This window comes from Malaclemys terrapin, chromosome 3 (assembly GCF_027887155.1).
Source record: "Malaclemys terrapin pileata isolate rMalTer1 chromosome 3, rMalTer1.hap1, whole genome shotgun sequence".
In the NCBI taxonomy this organism is placed as follows: Eukaryota; Metazoa; Chordata; order Testudines; family Emydidae; genus Malaclemys; species Malaclemys terrapin.
In genome coordinates, this window is record NC_071507.1 from 134,321,572 (window position 1) to 134,340,483 (window position 18,912).

General features: G+C 37.5%; 1 protein-coding gene across 4 annotated transcripts in view; it reads left to right on the forward strand.

Moving 5' to 3' along the window:
* Positions 1 to 18,912, forward strand: part of FBXL4 (F-box and leucine rich repeat protein 4) — a 97,897-nt gene that overhangs the window by 22,077 nt on the left and 56,908 nt on the right. For all 4 annotated transcript variants that reach the window (XM_054022504.1, XM_054022505.1, XM_054022502.1 and 1 more), the window contains exons 3-4: positions 3,896 to 4,241; positions 12,551 to 12,795. In XM_054022504.1, coding sequence (XP_053878479.1) covers positions 3,896 to 4,241; positions 12,551 to 12,795 — 591 coding nt within the window. The remainder of the gene's footprint in view (positions 1 to 3,895; positions 4,242 to 12,550; positions 12,796 to 18,912) is intronic.

The following is an 18,912-nucleotide window of genomic DNA, read 5'->3' on the forward strand; positions in this document are numbered from 1 at the left end:
GTAAATATCTTGTGACGCCAGCTACAACAGTGCCATGCAAACGTCTGTTCTTACTTTCAGGTTACATTGTAAACAAGAAGCGGGCAGCATTATCTCCTGCAAATGTAAACAAACTTGTTTGAGCGAGTGGCTGAACAAGAAGTAGGGCTGAGTGGACTTGCAGGCTCTAAAATTTTACATTGTTTTATTCTTGAAGGCAGTTTTTTTTGTACGTAATTCTACATTTGTAAGATCAACTTTCATGATAAAGAGATTGCACTACAGTACTTGTATTAGATTAATTGAAAACTACTATTTGTTTTTTACAGTGCAAATACTTGTAATCAAAAACAAATAGAAAGTGAGCACTGTACACTTTGTATTCTGTTGTAATTGAAATCAATATATTTGAAAACATCCAAAATATTTAAATAAATAGTATTCTATTAGTGTTTAACAGTGTGATTAATTGCGATTCATTTTTTTAATCACTTGACAGCCCTAGTTTTTATTAATGAATAAAATGTTTATTTAACTGCAAAGAGATATTTAAAGTGAGTACAGTTATAAGGCATTAAAGTCAGAAATGGTTACAAGAGAGAAAAATAAAATGTTTTCTAAATTTAACAAGCTAGACTTGGTTCAAGGTGAAGTTCTTACCACAGCTTCCCAGAAACATTTCTGACCAAATTCTCAGGCCAGAATCTGCTAGCAAAATCCAAACGCTGTTTCTTTTGTTGTTTTAGGTGAAAAAGAGAGAGATGAAGAGAGAGAGAACTTGGGGTGTTTTTGCCCTTCACTGTTATAGTTCAGTCACTCTGGGAAATGCATTTAACTTTCCTAGTTAAAGTTCATTCAAACAGTAAAGAAGGCAACATGGTGTCTGGTGATGAAAGAGTGTGCATGCTGTTTCTTCTCCCCTCTGCTGAAATACACGTTTTCCTTGTCCCCTGTCTTAGCCTGTCTTAGGACCCTGTTTACAACTTTTATTAAATTGAGATGCACACACTTCTGTGTTTAGGACTTTTTCTGGTGCAGGGCTCTGTGATTTTTGATCATGAGCTAGTAATATCATACAGGGGGATTTTATAACTTAACACACAATGTTGCTACATACTTTTTACCATGTTATTATTGACCAGCAAGTTAATAGTTTTCAAATGATACATTACCAGGGATATTTTGTACAAAGATTATTACAGTGGTGTGTAGGGTGTGAATACAAGGATGCATTCAATCACAATAATCCAGCATGTTTTAGATGTCCATATTTAAAGGATGCTGCTGCTTTCCATCCTGGAGGCACACTGATATGAAAATCCTGTTGTGACAGCTCTGTGGACCTTAGCATGAAGGAGAATAGAAGAATTTATCCATGTTTATCTGAAAATTTCCCTTTGAGTAATAAAATCCATAGACACAGCCCACCTTGAAGACAAATGGATCATTCAGAATAGAGATGGAAATTGACATCCAAGGATTTGGATTTGTTGTCATTAGGTAGAATTTACCATACTCTGCGGTAGGAGAAATTGTATATTTAACACAATCTGTAATTTTAAAAAGTAGATTTGAATTAACCTGGCTGGAGTAGTAATGACAATTACAGTGTCATAGTCAGGAAATGGGGAATTTCCCCACTGCCAGTTACTGACAGGTCTGGTTCTGCCGCCAAGCTGAAAGCAGGCTGTAATAACCATTGTAACAGATCTGTTGACCTTATTATTGAAGTAAGGAAATTTTCTGGTAAGCATGGATATATGTTCCTATGCTGGGTTTTAATTTTGTCAAGTGAAATTTCCAGGCGTTATTTGCACTGAGTTATTTTTTTTTTAGTGGAAACATTGCTTACATTTTATTTTCTGTTTAACAGGACAAGTTAATTGTCCAGTATTGGTATGAGTAAACAATGTTTTGATTTGTCTAAATATTCAGAAGTAGTCTTTTATCATCAGCATACACTTGTTACAGATTCAGAGTGCTGATAGCTTCTATCAGAAAGGGAGCCCAATTACTGCAGAATCAGTGTCAGGTCTCTGAGATCAGTGTGACAAAGGATAGCCAAGCTGTGTGAGATCTTTGAAGGCAGGACAAGGATAGTTGGCGGTGGGAGGGAGCTACAACTGGTGAAAGTTCACTGGGTTTGTATATAGGGTAATCAGATTGCTGCGGATACGATGCCATAGGAAACAGCAGCAGTAGCTGTTGTAGGTTTCCTTCCCTGTCATCAATCTACCTGGTCAAGGAAGCAGAAGGCGCAGGAGCAGTGTGAAGTAGCAACTGTGACTGGAGCATCTGCAAAACCCCTCCCTTTGGCCTGGAGTATGCAGAATACATTTAAAGAGCAGACCTCTCTCCATTCCCAGGCCTGTCTACAAGGCTGGGGAGCACCGCAGGCTTGGTGAGGAGGGGCTTTTCTTCTTTCTCTAGACTACTCCATGTGTGGTTTGCTACTGGTGACTCTGCCATTCACTGAAGGAGGTGCATCAGAGAGGATGTATGAATGGGAATTCATGCATGTCCTGGTACTCCTGCCATTGGGTTCATGTACAGCCAGGGAGGATAAAAATGTTCAAAAAATGCTTGTTACCAAAAGAAAAAAAATCAAGAAATTTACAAATGATCAAAGATGACTTGAAGTTTGTTTGTTTTTTTAAATTCTTATCCATAACATTGCACTAATGAGTAGGGCTCTGCCAAATTCATGGATGTGAAAAATGTGTCACAGACTGTGAAATCTGATCTTTTGTGTGCTTTTACCCTATGCTATTCAGATTTCATGGGAGGGGGGAGTCCAGTGTTTCTCAAACTGGGGGTCCTGACCCAGAAGGGGGTTGCTACCTTCAGAACTGGGTGGCTGGAGAGCGGCGGCTGCTGGCCAAGGACCCAGCTCTGAAGGCAGCAGCACAGAAGTAAGGGTAGCATGGTATGGTATTGCCACCCTTCTGCGCAGCTACTGGCGGGGTGCTGCCTTCAGACCTGGGCGCCCAGCCAGCAGCCTGTCACTTTCTGGCTGCCCAGCTCTGAAAGCAGAACCATCGCCAGCAGCAACGCAAAAGTAAGGGTGGCAATACCGCAACTTCCCTAAAATAACCTTGCGATCCCCGCACAGCCCCATTTTGGGTCCAGACCCCTACAGTTACACCACCATGACATTTCAGATTTCAATATCTGAAATCATGAAATTTACTTTTTAAAAAATCTATGACCGTGAAATTGACCAAAATGGACCATGAATTTGGTAGGTCCCTACTAAAGAGGCATTTGACAATGAATGACTTAGAAGAGAAATTCTTGTTTATCTGCTCAAAAGTCAACAAAATAGAACTTAGACACTTTAAAAATTGTCATTATTAACTGGATTATTAACTATTCCTATTTTAATGACTTTGTTATAATATTTAATATATAGTTTTTTTTGTTAAAAATGTGCTTGTGGGGAGGGGAATTAGAAAGAAGTTTTGGCTAAGTATTTGTATGGTTCTTCATGTGACCCTCTGTTCTCTATTTAGTATATTTGTACTAAGATATGAAGTTTACTATACAAGCTTATTCTCCTTTTTGCCACACTTGCATAAATTGTGATATGTTACAAGGATTTGTATGTTTGTGTTAGTAAAAGACCACATTTGTATGTTCATGAGCACACATCCTGTTCTGTCAGTAGTGCAAAGGAAGTACAGTAATTGTATAATCCTAATATGTGATGAGCCTGTTTAATTTTTTTCTTTTTCAGATATTTATTGAAGTCTGGGGAAATAAAGCAATCTTAATTGGCCTCTTAGCCATGTTCCTAACTTACTAAATACTTGTACTTTTGCCAGAGTAGCACATTGTGCGCAAGTTCAGAGCTTACAATAGTAACTCATCTTTTTGTATTAATCACTGTATTATATGTGCAATTTTTCTTTTGTAGGTGGGAAATCCTTTGGTCAGAAGCACCTACCAAGGTGAATTCTCCTCAGGCTCGCCAGTTCACACCTTGTATTAAACAGATTGACTTTCCCACAAATCTAATTCGATTGGAAGTAAATAGTTCCCTTCAGGACTATTACGCTGAATTAGATGCAGTAGTACTACATGGTGTGAAAGAGAGACCTGTACTTTCGCTTAAGACTTCGATGATAGATATGAATGATTTGGATGAAGATGATGATGAAGAAAAGAATGGCTCTGAAATGGATAGTCTTAATAAACAGTTCAGTGTTGCAGCCCTCAGGGAATGGACAACTAATGGGTATTTTGATAAACTGCCTTATGAGGTAAGGAAAAAATGCTTATTATACTAAAATGGAATTGTCTCAACCAGAGGGCAGAAATGCTGTATAGTTACTCATCCAAAGCTATATTTTTTTCCTCCCTGGTTATGCAATTCCTTGCATTCTGGTTGTGGGTGTCTGATTTACATAATCATTGTCTAGTTATTTCTCAATGGTCATATAATAAGTGACTTTGTATACGTTTGGTGATTGTTATTAGCCAATCAGTGTTCAGGTAACCAGACTGTGAGCATGTACATTTCAACTTAGCTACTACAATCCCTCAATTCTGCCTCTTGAACTCAGAATTTTTCATCTGTTTCCCAGAACATGCACGCTGTGGCTTTTCATTCCTTTCATTTGAAAAATTCCAGACTTTACAGTACGTGAAAGACAAGGAAAATTACTAAAAATCAAACTACTGAAATAGAAATCATTTTTAAAATAGTTTAAGCCCTTCATCTTTTCCATTGTTCCTGTCTACATATGACATCAGGACTCTTGTCCCTAAAATAATTACTATACAGCATATTTGTATTTATTGTTTGTATTGGGGAAAATCTCGGCATCTTCCACCCAATTCGGTGTTGAAACACAACACAAAATACACTAAAGCAGCGATCTCCAAACTTTTGTGTATTATTTTGAAAAAGTCAAGAGGTCACAATCAGATTCACTGTCCTATTCTAGAGCCTTTGCAGATCCTCTCCTTTGCAACACAGAAGGTGCCGGAACCATCTGTAAATTCCATGGGAAGAATACACTCATCATGGGAGAGTCACCAATGGCTTTAGGGCCAGCATAGACAGCTCTTCTCCCTTCCTCCCTGTAGTCCCCAATGCAGAGGGTATATTGGCCGTGGGGATTGGCTGGAGTACACTGTGTTGGGGACTATAGCCTTCTGCTCAGATTATAGCCATCTGTAGGCTTCTCTAATCTGTAGTAAGGGAGAGAATTGGGGAACCATAACTGATATTGGTTCTCAGCTTTTCCTTTTACTCACCTCTTTGGATGCCCTAGCTGGTTGTGTGGGGAGGAAAAGGAGCCATCCTTTGCTAGGCATTCCCCCAGGACCCAGGGAAGCTCTTCTTGGGGTTCCCAGACCCTAGCAAGGAAGAAGGCAATAGAACAGGCAGTTACATTCTCCTTCCCCTACAGTGCAACAGCAGCTACTGAGAGTGCTCCTAGCTGGAATCGGAGCTGCTATTGGGGCTAAAGGAGAAATGCTGGGAAGTGGTGGTCTCTTCTATCACCTCCCCAAGTATTGGAGCTGGTTCAGTCACGTTCCATTTTAAAATTGCAGGGAATGGCTCAGGGAACAAATTTTCAACTCAGAATCAATTACAAAGGTTTTTTTTCCTTAATACAGTCACCTCTGAGGGCCAATGTTTAGAATCTAAAGGACCAAGCTGGGCACCAGTGCATTATAGCTCTTCTGGGAAGAACCTGGCTGAAGGGAATGAGTGGGGAGAGAGAAGAAGGAGATAAGAGCGAGGATGTAAGAGGAAAGTAGTGGAGATTCTGGGAAGGGGAGCAAGGAGGAGGGGCCAAAAGTGTTGAACTTTTAAAAGAAAATAGTTTTCCTCTCAGCTCACTTTTGTTTTTGTAGTTTTTCTTTCCATTTAAAGTTTTTAGTATTAAAATACAACATTCAGGCTAAAGAGGAGTATTCATAATAATTGTGTGATATTCAAACTCTGGGCCCCATTTCTTACTGTTTCCTAATTCTAATCAGCTCAGTATTTAATTAATGAGGAAATAGCTGTATTCCGGCCTGAAACATTTTCAGGCTATCACAACACACACAGAATAGTTTAGTTTTATATAAATGTTGTTACTCCTAATATCTCAAATGCACAAAACCCAGGCAAAACATTTTATTGTTTTGAGTGTACTCTGGGACACTGTCTGCCCCAGAAAATCTTGTCATGTATTACTTTGTTCATTATATTTTTCATCATTTAAAGAAAATACTTCTTAAACTAGGAAAAATGTGTTTAAAAATAGCTCTGTTTTAGAAAGGATAAGCAAACTGATTTGCAGTCTGTTGGATCAACAAAACGTTTCTTTTGGTGATCTTATTCTTATCCAGGTCCTTAAAGGTATCAGCGAAGAAATGTTTTGGATCCATTTCTGTTGTGCCTATGAACTCCTGTCTCCTATTTGTGTGTCTCCATTTTTCTCTCCTTTTAGTTTACTACTTTTCCCTTTTTTTTTACCCATTTTTTAATATGTTGGGTTTCATGAATACATTTATATGGTCTCTCAGGTATCAAGGACATTTTATGTTTTGTGTGTCCAGCCCCTGATCCACTGAACACTTGCAGTGTTCATAGATTTGCTGCTACCAAACAAACAGAACACCCCAGCTTACCAGTTCCACCTCCGATCACATCTCTCTGCTTTACTTAGATATATATATATATATAGTAAAATCAAATGTAAGTTTATTTAGCAAAGCACAGATTCAAGTAATAACAAGTAGAAATATTGGAAACAAATGGTTACATATAAAATAAAATCATAGCATGCATTCTAGAGCCTAGACTTAATTAACAAGATACTCTCATGCCTTGTAGAGTATTGTACATCCAAAATCCATGTAGCAGACAGGTTGGCTGTGACCCTCCTTTCAAGGCAGTCCATTTGCCTCCTATGTGAAGAGTCCCATGTGTTCCCTTGCACCTCAAGATATATGAGAACAGTCATTTTTCTTTATGAATAAGCAGGACCCCTCTCTCTTGCTCTTTTTTTCCTCCTGCAAACTTCCTCTCTTGCAGATTTTGCAATCTCTCAGTTCACCTGACTTAATATGCAGATAGACCTATATTTTGAGACAAATAATATACACATGACTGGGAGAAAGGGCGATAGGTATCGTTACCTCTTGCCTGAAAATAACGTTTCAGAGGTATATCACCTCCTGGTGATCTGCCTTAACTCCAACACTTTGAGAACATAATTTTTAGTATAAATAAATAACTCTTTAAATATCATCCAGACACATTTTGCAATGATTATGACCACCAGTGGGCTATTGGCTCTCAGTAGACACCTCACGTGCCACCCTTTGGTCAACTATTATGCAGATATCCAACCCAGGGGATCCCTTTAAAACTCTATGCTTCCTCTCAGCCAGTTGGCACCTGTAAGTCCATGGGTCATAAAAGAATCCACTGGGCCCTGGCTTTTTCCTTTCAAGACTCTAGATTATTTGATTCCTGTCTCTGACAGGAAGATCCTTTTAGAACAGTCCCGTTCCCCCCACCGCCCTTTGTGTGTTCCATTCTTTAACTCTAGAAAGGACACTGAAAAATTTGCAGTATGTTTTTTCCACATTGATCAAAGCCTGCATCCTGAGGCACATAGGTGATGGAAGTTGCTTGCTCAGTAAGAATGAAAGCCCGCTCCACCTGAGTGGCTTTGGCAATTTAAGTAAAGCATCAGTGGACAAATTCTGCAAAGCAGTCACTTGACACTCTCTCCACACATTTACTTTGCATTGAATGTACATGCATTTGCTGATAAAACCTTTAGTCACATGGTACTTAGGGCTGCGTGTTCCCTCTTAAGGAGCCATTTGCTATAAGGATAGGGAGCTGGAATATACTGTCTTCCCCTTCCTGTCTTTTTCATCAGTGATTCTAGTACACACTTTTTTCCTGAAAGCTTGTCCACGCTCCCTTTTTCATAGCTTAGGTGCTTGCTAAAGTACTGCTGTACCATACCTGGTCATGGAGATGAAAAATTATAATGCCATTTACCTGATAATTTATTTCTGGCAACACAGACTCTCATTCAGAGGAACTTTGTTCTGAATAAGGAGCTAATGTAGATTAACACACATTTTCTTTTGGATTGGAAGGAATCAAATTGGAGAATTTGGTGGAGATTCCTAGAAAAAGCAAAAATTGTAAGATTTGATTGGTCCCCACACCCACTTGTCTGGCCAAGGAGAAAGGAAGAACCCAGAGTCTGTGCAAATTTGACTCTGTCTTGGAAAGGAAATTTTTGGTTAAATGAAGTTGTAATTTGCTTTTGATCATATTAAAATGCTATTGCTGAACAAATTTACTGTAGATAAACACAGTGCATTTAGTGGTTACAGTATTGTTAAAGATATATTCCATGCATTGAAGAGCTAAAAATTAGTGTAATGGGAAATCGGTTCTCCCCTGTATGAACCAGTAGATTCTCATCAGCTCCAGGGAGTTCAGAAGACAAACACTAATGTGACTTGTGACGTCCAGCTAACCCCAAGCACAGCTCCAAATGTTACCAAGTCTGATGAGCTAGGATGACCTGACCACCACCAAAAGGGTGGTGGTGGGGAAAGGGTACCAGAAAGAATGTAGGGATATATATAAAGGGGTGTATTGATAGTTTATCATGATCTGCACCTAAAGTTTTAGTCCCATTTCCCCGTAAATTCCCTTACCTTTCTGGCAGTTCCACAATTTCCTTGGGAAGAGTCCTACCTCTGACACGAAAATGTGAAAGTGAGCTGTCAGGTGGGGGGAGAAAAGAAAAATGCAACTAGCTGACTCCAATTAACCAGTCCTCCCAGAGGATGGTGGTGAGAGGGGCCTGGAGTTTTATATAAGCGCAGACCTAGCTCATTCCAGGGGGGAGAGAGCAGAGTCAATACCCAAGGAGGCTGGGAGGCTGAAGGAGTACCAAGGGGAAAAACAGCTCCAGAAAGAGGTAGGAGGAGAGACTGTCACCTTGGGGAAAAGGTACTGAGTTTGGATAGAGTTGAGGCCTGCCTTTCTAAGAAACTGGAATTGCCTGAGAGATAAGAGAAGTTATTGGGAAATGGGACTAAAGACAGGGTGTTGATGATAAAAGGGGTGTATCAGGTTTTTAGTTTCTAAGTATTCTTACATTCTCTCTGGTGTGGTCATGTCATTCTGGCTTACCAGCCTCGGTGACATTTGTAACTGCAGAATTTGAGACTTAGCCAGCTGGCCAAGTCATGTTAGTAATTGTCTGCTGAACTCCCTGGGGTTGGTGAGAATCCATCAGTTCATAACTGTATAAACACCCTGTGCCTTAATGGAGGAAGGGAAATGTTCTGTACTTTTTTCTATAATCTTGTATATACATCTTGAGCTCATCACAAACAAGTGAGTTGCTGCAATGTGAGAACATGGGATATGATGACAAAATGGAGACCTAGAATAGATGATTACCTTTACTGTGTGTAAAGAATAACCTTTTCCTTTTTTTCTTTTTGAGTTTGTTCACTGATAATTATTTAGAGCTGCGAGTGGAGACTTCCAAATTGGTGCTTTGAATGCAGGTCCAATATCTGAATGTTCGTGCTGTTGTTCTAGCATATATTGATCTAATGAGTTATCCTCTTTAAAAGCAGGGTACTCTGTACTCATTCATCTTGAAAAATCATATATCCGATTTGTTATAATTTTTTTCTGTCTTACCTTAAGAAAACAACTCTTTTTTTTTGTATTCTGTTTCCTTTCTGTTGAAATCATATGTAAGTTTTAAATACCCTCTATGCTCTTTCTCTTTGTAACAAAGATGGCAGCTGCCATAATTCTTCATCAATGTAAAGTAACAACAGTTTGAAGGAAACTCCACATGTTATGAGATTAGTTTTCAAAAGCAGATATTCAGGCCAGCTGCATTCTGGGAGTTGTCCTGAACACAGAATAGTATAGCGCATCACATATTCATTATAGTATCAATTTGTACTTTATGCTAGGGGACACACGGACAAACTCTCTCTACTTTTTTCATTTTGGATATTACAAAATAGTCTAATTTTAGTAAATAAAATAAAATGTTGGGTTTAAACTTTTCTGGTTAAGAGGCTGATGTAGTAAGAGATTTCATCTCCGGTGGTATAGAGGTAGTGTTCTGTAGGTTAGGAAATACTTTTAAAATAATTAGTTTAAAGAGACATTGGTGAGCTTTTCATAGTCTTGCCACTGTTTGTAGTGCTCAGAAGTCAAAATATTTTTTCCATTTAGCCAAATTTTGATGTTATCCATCTCCAGTTTTCATTGCAGTCGAAATTAATGTTAATTTATCAGAAATTATGTCAGCATAATTCTGGAAGTAGGTTTTGCTGACTTGTATTCCCTTTGTTGGTCAGCTTGCCTGTTCAACAGGAGAGCACTATAAGTCACTAAAGATCTTAGATGAACAGTGGATATTTTACTGCAGTGGAAAAAAACTTGGAGGGAGTAGTGAATATTCAGAAGATATATATTTATGGTGGATTTTAAAAAGTGGAATAGCTGAAAGCTTACAGCGCCGCTATAATTTTAGTGAAAGCATATGTATTAGAGGTATAATAGAACCACACAAAGAACTTTGTTAAGCAACTGTGCATTTCTTAACAATGCCGAAATCAAGGAACTTTAGTTAAGCCAATATTAATGTCATGCCACCTCGACTCCCATGAAGTTATTCATACATCACAATACCTAAAAGCACTAACTCCTCAGCTATGCAATATATTTCCTTTCTATTGCAACATGTAACCGACCACAAAATGCATGTTCAGTTCTTCACAGTCTCATTGAAATGCACAACCTGAACTCCAACCTCAGCTAGTTAAAAAGAGTTTCCCTCTAAACATGTGTACTAGTGAAGTCTGTTGTTTGTACATGGAAGACTGAACATTAAGACTGCAGTTAAAGTTGTGTGGTTCTAAGGAACTGAATGTGTGCACAAATTGTATTGTTTGTATGTTAGAAATTAAAGGACATGTGTGAAGCCAAGGAGTCTGAGAGTGAGTTTGTGTTTATTATATCTGAGTACAGAATCTAGAGCTGGGTGGGAATCAGACATTTCATTTTGCAGGGAATTTTGTGACTTAGAAATTTCTTCCATTCTGAAACAGAACACACAAAAGTGTTGAAATGTCCTGTTAAATGAAATTCTAGGGGGTGGAATTCATTTTGGATTCATAGAAATATTTTGTTTTTACAAAATTGAAATGTTTCATTCCTATTTTGATTTGATAATATATAACATTTAAAAAATTGAAATAAAAATCAAAACATGCTCAGTAAAGGTTAAATGGAGCAAAACATTTATTTCAGATTTTGTTTTTAAACAAACTTTTGTCAAAACTGGCACATTGCTTCTAAATGTTTTGCTTTCAACAAATCTGCGTTTACTGGCCGAAAAAAATTCTGTTGGAAAATGTTTTGACTGTCTCTAAATCATTTGCCTTTAGGTGTTTGTGTGTGTTAATGTTGTCTTAACTGGAGATTTCTTTCATTGTTAATGAGTGTAATGATTGAGTGAATTTTCTATCAATCTCTAATCTAACAAAGTTTTTGTGTGGCAGTTTTCCTGTTTTTTTTTTCCTTTTTAAATGAGTATCCATATTTATATTTATCCACGTTTACAAGTGGAACATGGTAGGGAAAGCAAGAGTAATTGAATTAGGGCGTTATAAGGTGTGTAGTAGGGCTGGGGAGGCAGATTGGGGAGTATTTTGGAGTCATAGCTGTTTGCTTTGGTACTGGCTAAAGAACTTGTGTTTAGAGTTACATCTGGAACAGGGAAGGGATGGAACCCCAAGCACAAAGCAAGAGAGTGATTAGGTCTAGGAAAAAAAGAGTCAGAAACTGGGAGTTATACACTGGTCACATTTACTTAGTTGGACTGCAGCCAGAATCGTGGGGCCTGGGAGGTGTAGGGCTGAGGCTGAAGCATAGCTGAATCTTACAGCAGGGAACAGAGGGCTAAATCCCAGGAAGATCAGGGAATGGGAAATTTGGAGCAGAGCAGGGGTGCTGGAACAATTTGTATAATGGAGTTGCTGAAAGCTATTGAACCAAACTGTAAACCCTGTATATGATGGAAACCACTTCAACTCCAGGGGTGCGGCAGCACTCTTAGTTCCAGCACCTGTGGAGCAGAGTCTAATTGTTGTCTTTTGCAAATGTGCTACTGGCTGAAAAACAAAAGCAGGGAAGAAGAGAGAGGATGTCAATTCAGTGTCTGGTCAACTCAAAGAGCAGACTGTGCAGGAAGCTATGGAAACATAGGGTTTACATTTATACAACTGTTCAAATTAGCTTGGGTAAGAAGCTTCTTAATAGTTAGAAAGCTTCTGTTTCTTTTAAATGCTGTTTCTTTTCCACTGTTGCTTAATGTTATCTAACTGATAAGGTGGTGATTTCTTATTTAATTGTTAATCTATGGTTTATTTGAGACACTACTTTAAATAAAAATATTAACTTTGTAATTACAGTATATTTTCTTACTGCTTGGCAAGTTTCCCTTCACATTTTGAATTCTGTGATCTTTTTTTTGTGTTTTTAATATAGCTCATTCAGTTGATTTTGAGTCACCTTACTGTACCAGACCTGTGTAGACTAGCACAGACTTGTAAGCTACTATATCAGCATTGCTGTGATCCTCTACAATACATTCACCTCAGTTTACAACCCTACTGGGCAAGGATAAATGACACATCTCTGGAATACCTACTGTCTCGCTGCACTCTCATCCAGTGGCTGAATTTATCTTGGACAGGAAACAGGGGAGCCATATCTGTTTCTGGATTTAGCAGGTCAGTGCTCAATATACTGAGGTATTTCAGCAGGCTCTGTTTTCCGAGCTGCCATTCAGTAGTTTCGTTATTAAATATTTAAAAGCCTTTAGACCTCATGCTTGTATCAAAAGGCAGGCATGCAGCGTCTTTGTGTTTTTACCATGAAGAGCAGGATTTTTTGATGTAGGAAATCATTTATTTTAATACATTCTCCAGCTAAACAATAAGAGAGATTGCACACAACGATAGAAGTCAGTTTAATGTAATAGATTACATATATTTAATGACAGGTTTCAGAGTAACAACCGTGTTAGTCTGTATCCGCAAAAAGAACAGAAGTATTTGTGGCACTTTAACAAATTTATTTGAGCATAAGCTTTCGTGGGCTACAGCCCACTTCTTTGGATGCATAAAATGGAACATATATTGAGGAGAGATATATACACATACAGAGAGCATGAACAGGTGGGAGTTGTCTTACCAACTCTGAGAGGCCAATTAAGTAAGAGAAAAAACTTCTGAAGTGATAATCAAGATAGCCCAGTACAGACAGTTTGATAAGAAGTGTGAGAATACTTACATGGGGAGATAGATTTAATATACCTCATCTGCGCATGCCAAATGGTACCTACAGAAAAGTTTCTCTTAATAAGAGCTCATGTTAACATTCTTCTGTAATATTGAGGCTCCTATTGTAATTATGCTATAAAAATTTTTTCACAAATAATACCTTCAAAATGTCCTTGATTTAGCTGAAGCCATTAAATGTCAGTATTTTGGAATTGCTATGATATTGAACTGATTATATTTCTCACTGTGTACTGTATGAAAGAGAACTGTCAAAAAGCAGTCCTGTAAGTTACTAAAGCACAAACTCAGATATATTACTGAAGGTCTGCTTTCAGTGAATTGATAAGTTTAGTTTAAACTCTAGTGACTAGCTCATGGACAGAGCTAGTAAGTGATGTATGGGGTTACATTTTCAGATCATTCATTAGGCCAGGATCCAGCAAACTGCTTCATATTGGGGGTGAGTCCCTGAGCCCATGAAGAGCCCCGCTGAAGTAAATGAGTCTCCGTGTGGGCAAAGGAGTTGACCCATGTGGAGCAGCTTGAAGGAGTGGGACCCTAAGTAACCACTGGAGTGTAATGTAAATTAAAGTATCTTCACGTGCACCTTCATGCCAAACTGGAAAAAATGACTCTGTAATAGTTCATTAAAAACAGCTAAATTGCAGGGACACTTTTCTGTATAACCACCATGTTCCTGGCTTGCTAATGTATCATTTTCTGCTTTTTTGCTCATTTGCCTTAAACAGTATCTATCAGGGCACTTCACTGTAAACAGAAAATGACTTCTTTAAACAAAAGATAACCAGCAGATGAAAGCTGAACTTCACTGATAAAAGAGAAATGTTTAGTCTAATATAACTTTTTTTATATATATTCTCTCCACTCCCATATATTCATTTCTGATACATTTTTGCAGTACTTCAACCACTTTTCCCTTTCGGAGTACAAAATACTCTGAAAATTCCGCTTTTTTTCTAAATATCATTCAAGGTGCATCTCTCCTTATATGTAGATTTGTAGGAAACAAGACATTACATAATTTAATATACAAAAGCATTTCCTAATGCTGGATGTGCGGTTAGATACATTTGGTGTCTGCTGTCATATAGATGCTCAGTAGTGTCATTCCTGTTAACTCTGCCTGTTGAAAACTAGAAGTGTGTGCAAGTTCAAGCTTATATAGATATACAGTGCAATTTTCATTTTTTACATGTGCAGTACAGATTAATCTCTGAAAAATCTAATGCATGATATTTAACTGTATTAGTTAGACATTGGTGTAATTGGTAGTGGAATAACTGCCCAAATTCAAAGGATTACAAACTCTGCAAAATAACATGGCATTATTGGTCTAGGATAGGGTTCATTTACTGATTGGCCCTTTTACTTGTCTACGGAAGTGACAGCTGCAGTGATTTGTAGTCAGCATTCCCAGAATAAACACTAAGTAGTCATAACTTGATTAATGAATAATCTGAATAAGCATGTCCTATTTATGTTCATAAGTGAACAAGATTTATTTAGAACAATTTTAAGAAAAAAGTGTTCTCTCAGACCTTGGAGATGATTGCTAAATGATCTGTATTTTTAGGAATCATGAAGAAAAAGTGCATGCAGACAGTTGGGTTTTTGGGAGGTTTTTTTGGCCGAGGTTTGTTAGTCACGCAGCTATACGATACCCTTTAGAATCAGGACTAGTGAACTAAATTACTGGAGTTTTTTTAAATATACCATTTACACAGGATTTTCACTCTTTTATATGTTTTGGCCAGGTTTTTGAAAGATTTTACTGTGAGGGCACATATCTTGAAGCGCTGTCCGTTGTATCTCTTTTGCTCTGTAGAGATCTCTCTTTCTGTTTTTATAAATAATTTTAAAAAGACAAAGTTTTCTGTTTCATCACTGGGCATTGACCCGTTTCTGTCATTTTCTGGCACCAAGAAAGGGAAGTCTGCTTCCCATTTGGGTATTGCTAAATGAATTTGAGTGTGTTTTAAGGGAGCATAGATGTTAGAGGAGCTCTTATTTCTCATAGGCATTAGTGTAAATTCCTTTTGTAATATGGCCACTTCCTGGATAAAGATGGACTTTCCTCAACAGAGGAAATCTGTCAAGTGGCCTTTTAGCATTCCACACACAGCTTCACCTGCCTCCATTATCTGGATGTTGGAGCTTCCTCTGATGCAGTTTAAAAATCATATTGTAAACAAATTACATTCTCTATCAATTATACTAACACTACCTTAGATAACTTAAAGGGGAATATATTTTAAAAATCAAATATTTTGATAACAGTGGGTGAAATTCTGGCCTCATTTTAGCCAGTGGCAAAACTCCCATCAGGGTGGATTTGATTTAAATCACTAGTCAGGAAGACTCGATTTAATCACGGATTTCTACATAAAAGTGCATTCTTATTAGTTGTTATAACCTTAATAAATATTCTTCACAACTCAGAGATAGATGTAGGTTTCATTTTTAGAAGGTACACACTATACATTTTTAAAGTGATTTATTTTGAAAACTTTTCAGATTTAGTTTTACAGCTATATCAGAAAATGAACGATTGGTTATTTAATTTACCAAAAGTAATTGAAGTAGATATTTATGAAGTTATTGGGAGGATTTTCTTGCCATGCTGTATTAGGAGGAGAACATCACCAGACAGACATTTAAATTCTTTTATTTAACTAAAACAACAACGTTATGTATTCTGGATTTTTTTTTCTTCACTAGCAAACATATATTTTAATAAAACAAGCATATGAATTTTTGAATTTAGTTAAACATTCATGTTTTTTAAAATCGGGTTGGCTTTTGTTAAAATTGTTTTTAACTAAAATAGTTAAATGAAATATTTAAAAAACAAAACAAAAATTAAATCGACTGTATCAGCCAGGTCAACATGAGGAACTTAAAATATTGGCTTCTCCAGCTAACTCGATCGTCTTCACTTTTATTTTCCTGTTTGTTCATAATCTGGAAAAGAAAAACAAGCTTTCCTGCTTTTTCAGGTCCCAAACGATTTCTCAATTTGGAATGATTAATCCAAAGGAAGAAAATATTCTTTCTACACCGGCAGAAGTAGCTATTGCTGTTAAAAGTGAGATTATCACTTTAACACTCTCTAAATCCAAATGCTTAACTGACTTCCAACAGTTCACTGGTGTGACTTTCTTTAAAACATCATCAGCAAACATATATTTCTTGAGTGGTTCACCCTTAGCTCTGAAGTTTATTATAATTGACATTATGAAGGGATGATTGCGGGATGTCCATATCATAGCCTATTCCTCTTCTTCAGCAGTTAAGGTTTGACCCTGGCACCGAGTATTGAGAATATTTGTAAGAAAATGAGCTGGAGATGGTGCTTGTCCCATTCGTTTTTTTAATACTTGTAATTTAACTCTGTCGTTGCATATTTCGCTTTTTAAGATCTCATTCAGTTCCTTCCAAATTTCAGCAGCGTCAGCAATAAAACAGCTATTTCCCTGCATTTTGTTCAAGGCTACAGAAATAGGCTTCAGGGTACTCGGCATGTGTTCAACATTTCTCTTAAACCCAATGTTGAGAACCTTGGCTGTGACAGTGCCATCTATTTTTTCACTATTTTGTTCACAAACTGTCATCAGATTAGGCCAGTTCGTGATATAGTACTCAAAATAGTCCACTACTGAGTTCCATCAGACGTCTTATGGGATAGTTAGTTTGGTTCCTTCCACTTTTTTTCAGAGCAGCTGCTGCAAAGTCGTTGTTACGGAAGTATTTTGCAATTTCAACAACATTAGCCTTTATTTCTGGAACACTGAAATCTTTGGCTTAGGAGGTGCATCAAATGAGCACTGCAACCCTATGTTATTAGCTTGGGACTCGCTTCTAAATAATTTCTTCTCGTCTTGGATACATTTGCAGCATTGTCTGTGACCAAACGGCGTACTAGACATTTGAATTTTTTTTCACAGTTTATTATAGCTTTTACTGCTACTTGTAAGTATTCTGCTGTGTGTGCATTTCCTGATGTCTCAATTGTTTCTGTAAGGAAGACATTCCCTTCTTCTGTTGTCACACAAGGACATACAACAGGATCATTGTGGATATTGCTCCACCCATCAACACTCAGGTTAACAATTTTACCCTCTATACCTTTTGCACACTGCTCAATTTCTCTTTCATATACTTTATCCAGCAATTTGCCTACGACATCTGCTCTGTTGGGTGGACTGTATTCTGGTCTTAATGACTGAACCATGTTAATGAAGTGTGGGTTCAACTTCTAAATCATATGGAAAGGAGAGTTTGTTGCATAAACAAACCAGGCAATTTTTTCATCAATTACCTCTTTTTATAATCTGCTGGCTCTTATCTCAAATTTATCTATGTTTTTTTCTGGATGATGGAGATTTTTTTTCTTTTTGCTACAGGTGATATACTGTGGCTATGTGACATACATGATGTGACTGAAACACTATCATTGGCAGATAACTCTGAAACTATAGAAAATGATGGTGATCTTGAAGGTGGATCTTGAAGGATAGTCTTCAGAATCCTGTATGTTGAGGATGGATTCTCCTAAACAAAATAAGTTAATGCAGTTGTTTAATTATTATTACCGTACTGCTCATTTAGTATGTCGTTGCATTCACTGACACTCAGTACTACTTTAAAGGTAAAATTGTATAAGGAAGATCTGCCTATTTCAGCTATTTGTTTTTTATCATAACTGCATCTAAAATGATAGTATCATAGAGTAACAACTATATTTTTTGCTCAAACATGAGAATTCAAAAATAGTCAAGAAGGAAGACAGGCGATCCTTAAGAAAGAAGTATGAAATAAAGAAGTTTACCAACCTGAAGATCCTGCATGTTCAGGCATGTTCCTTTCATCATCTTCAACGCAGCACCTTCCTGAGAAGGAACACTTCTCATGATTTGGTTTCATTCTGGCAACTAGGCCTTGCATTTCTTTGTTGCACTGTTTGCATTTTGCATGCATGCCTGTCTTACTCACGGGTAGAGGAACTTCATTAAAATATTCCCAAACTGGGTCTCCTTTTACAGCCTGCTGCTATGATAGGTTTTCCCTTCTAGTGAGAAAATGGTATGGTAGATCACAAATCAATGAAGGCTACACTCAGAAAGACCTCAAGACTTCTGGAATATGCTGCTCACAGTTTCACTTTTGTTTCTACTGCCTGTCCCTCCTTTCTCACATTTATCTCCAGACTTCTTTTCCTTATCCAGGTCTATTCCGCCTACAACAATCTTCTGTTTCATTGAACTTTTGCACTTTAGAGAGAGGTAAGGGATTGACTTTGTGTACACAAATTTGCAGAGGGACAATAAGGTTGAGGTCTGTTATTTCTCACATTTATATTTTATTTATTTATTTATTTAAAACATTTTTGCTGTTAACAAGCATGTTACCTCTGGAGACACAAATCCACAGTTTGAGAACTGCAAAACTAAGCATCTCTGATGGTATCTTCTAGACTGAGCACTGAGTCCCATTGGGTAGATAGAAAGATTAACCTAAATAATCTATACAGAAGCCCCTGGAATC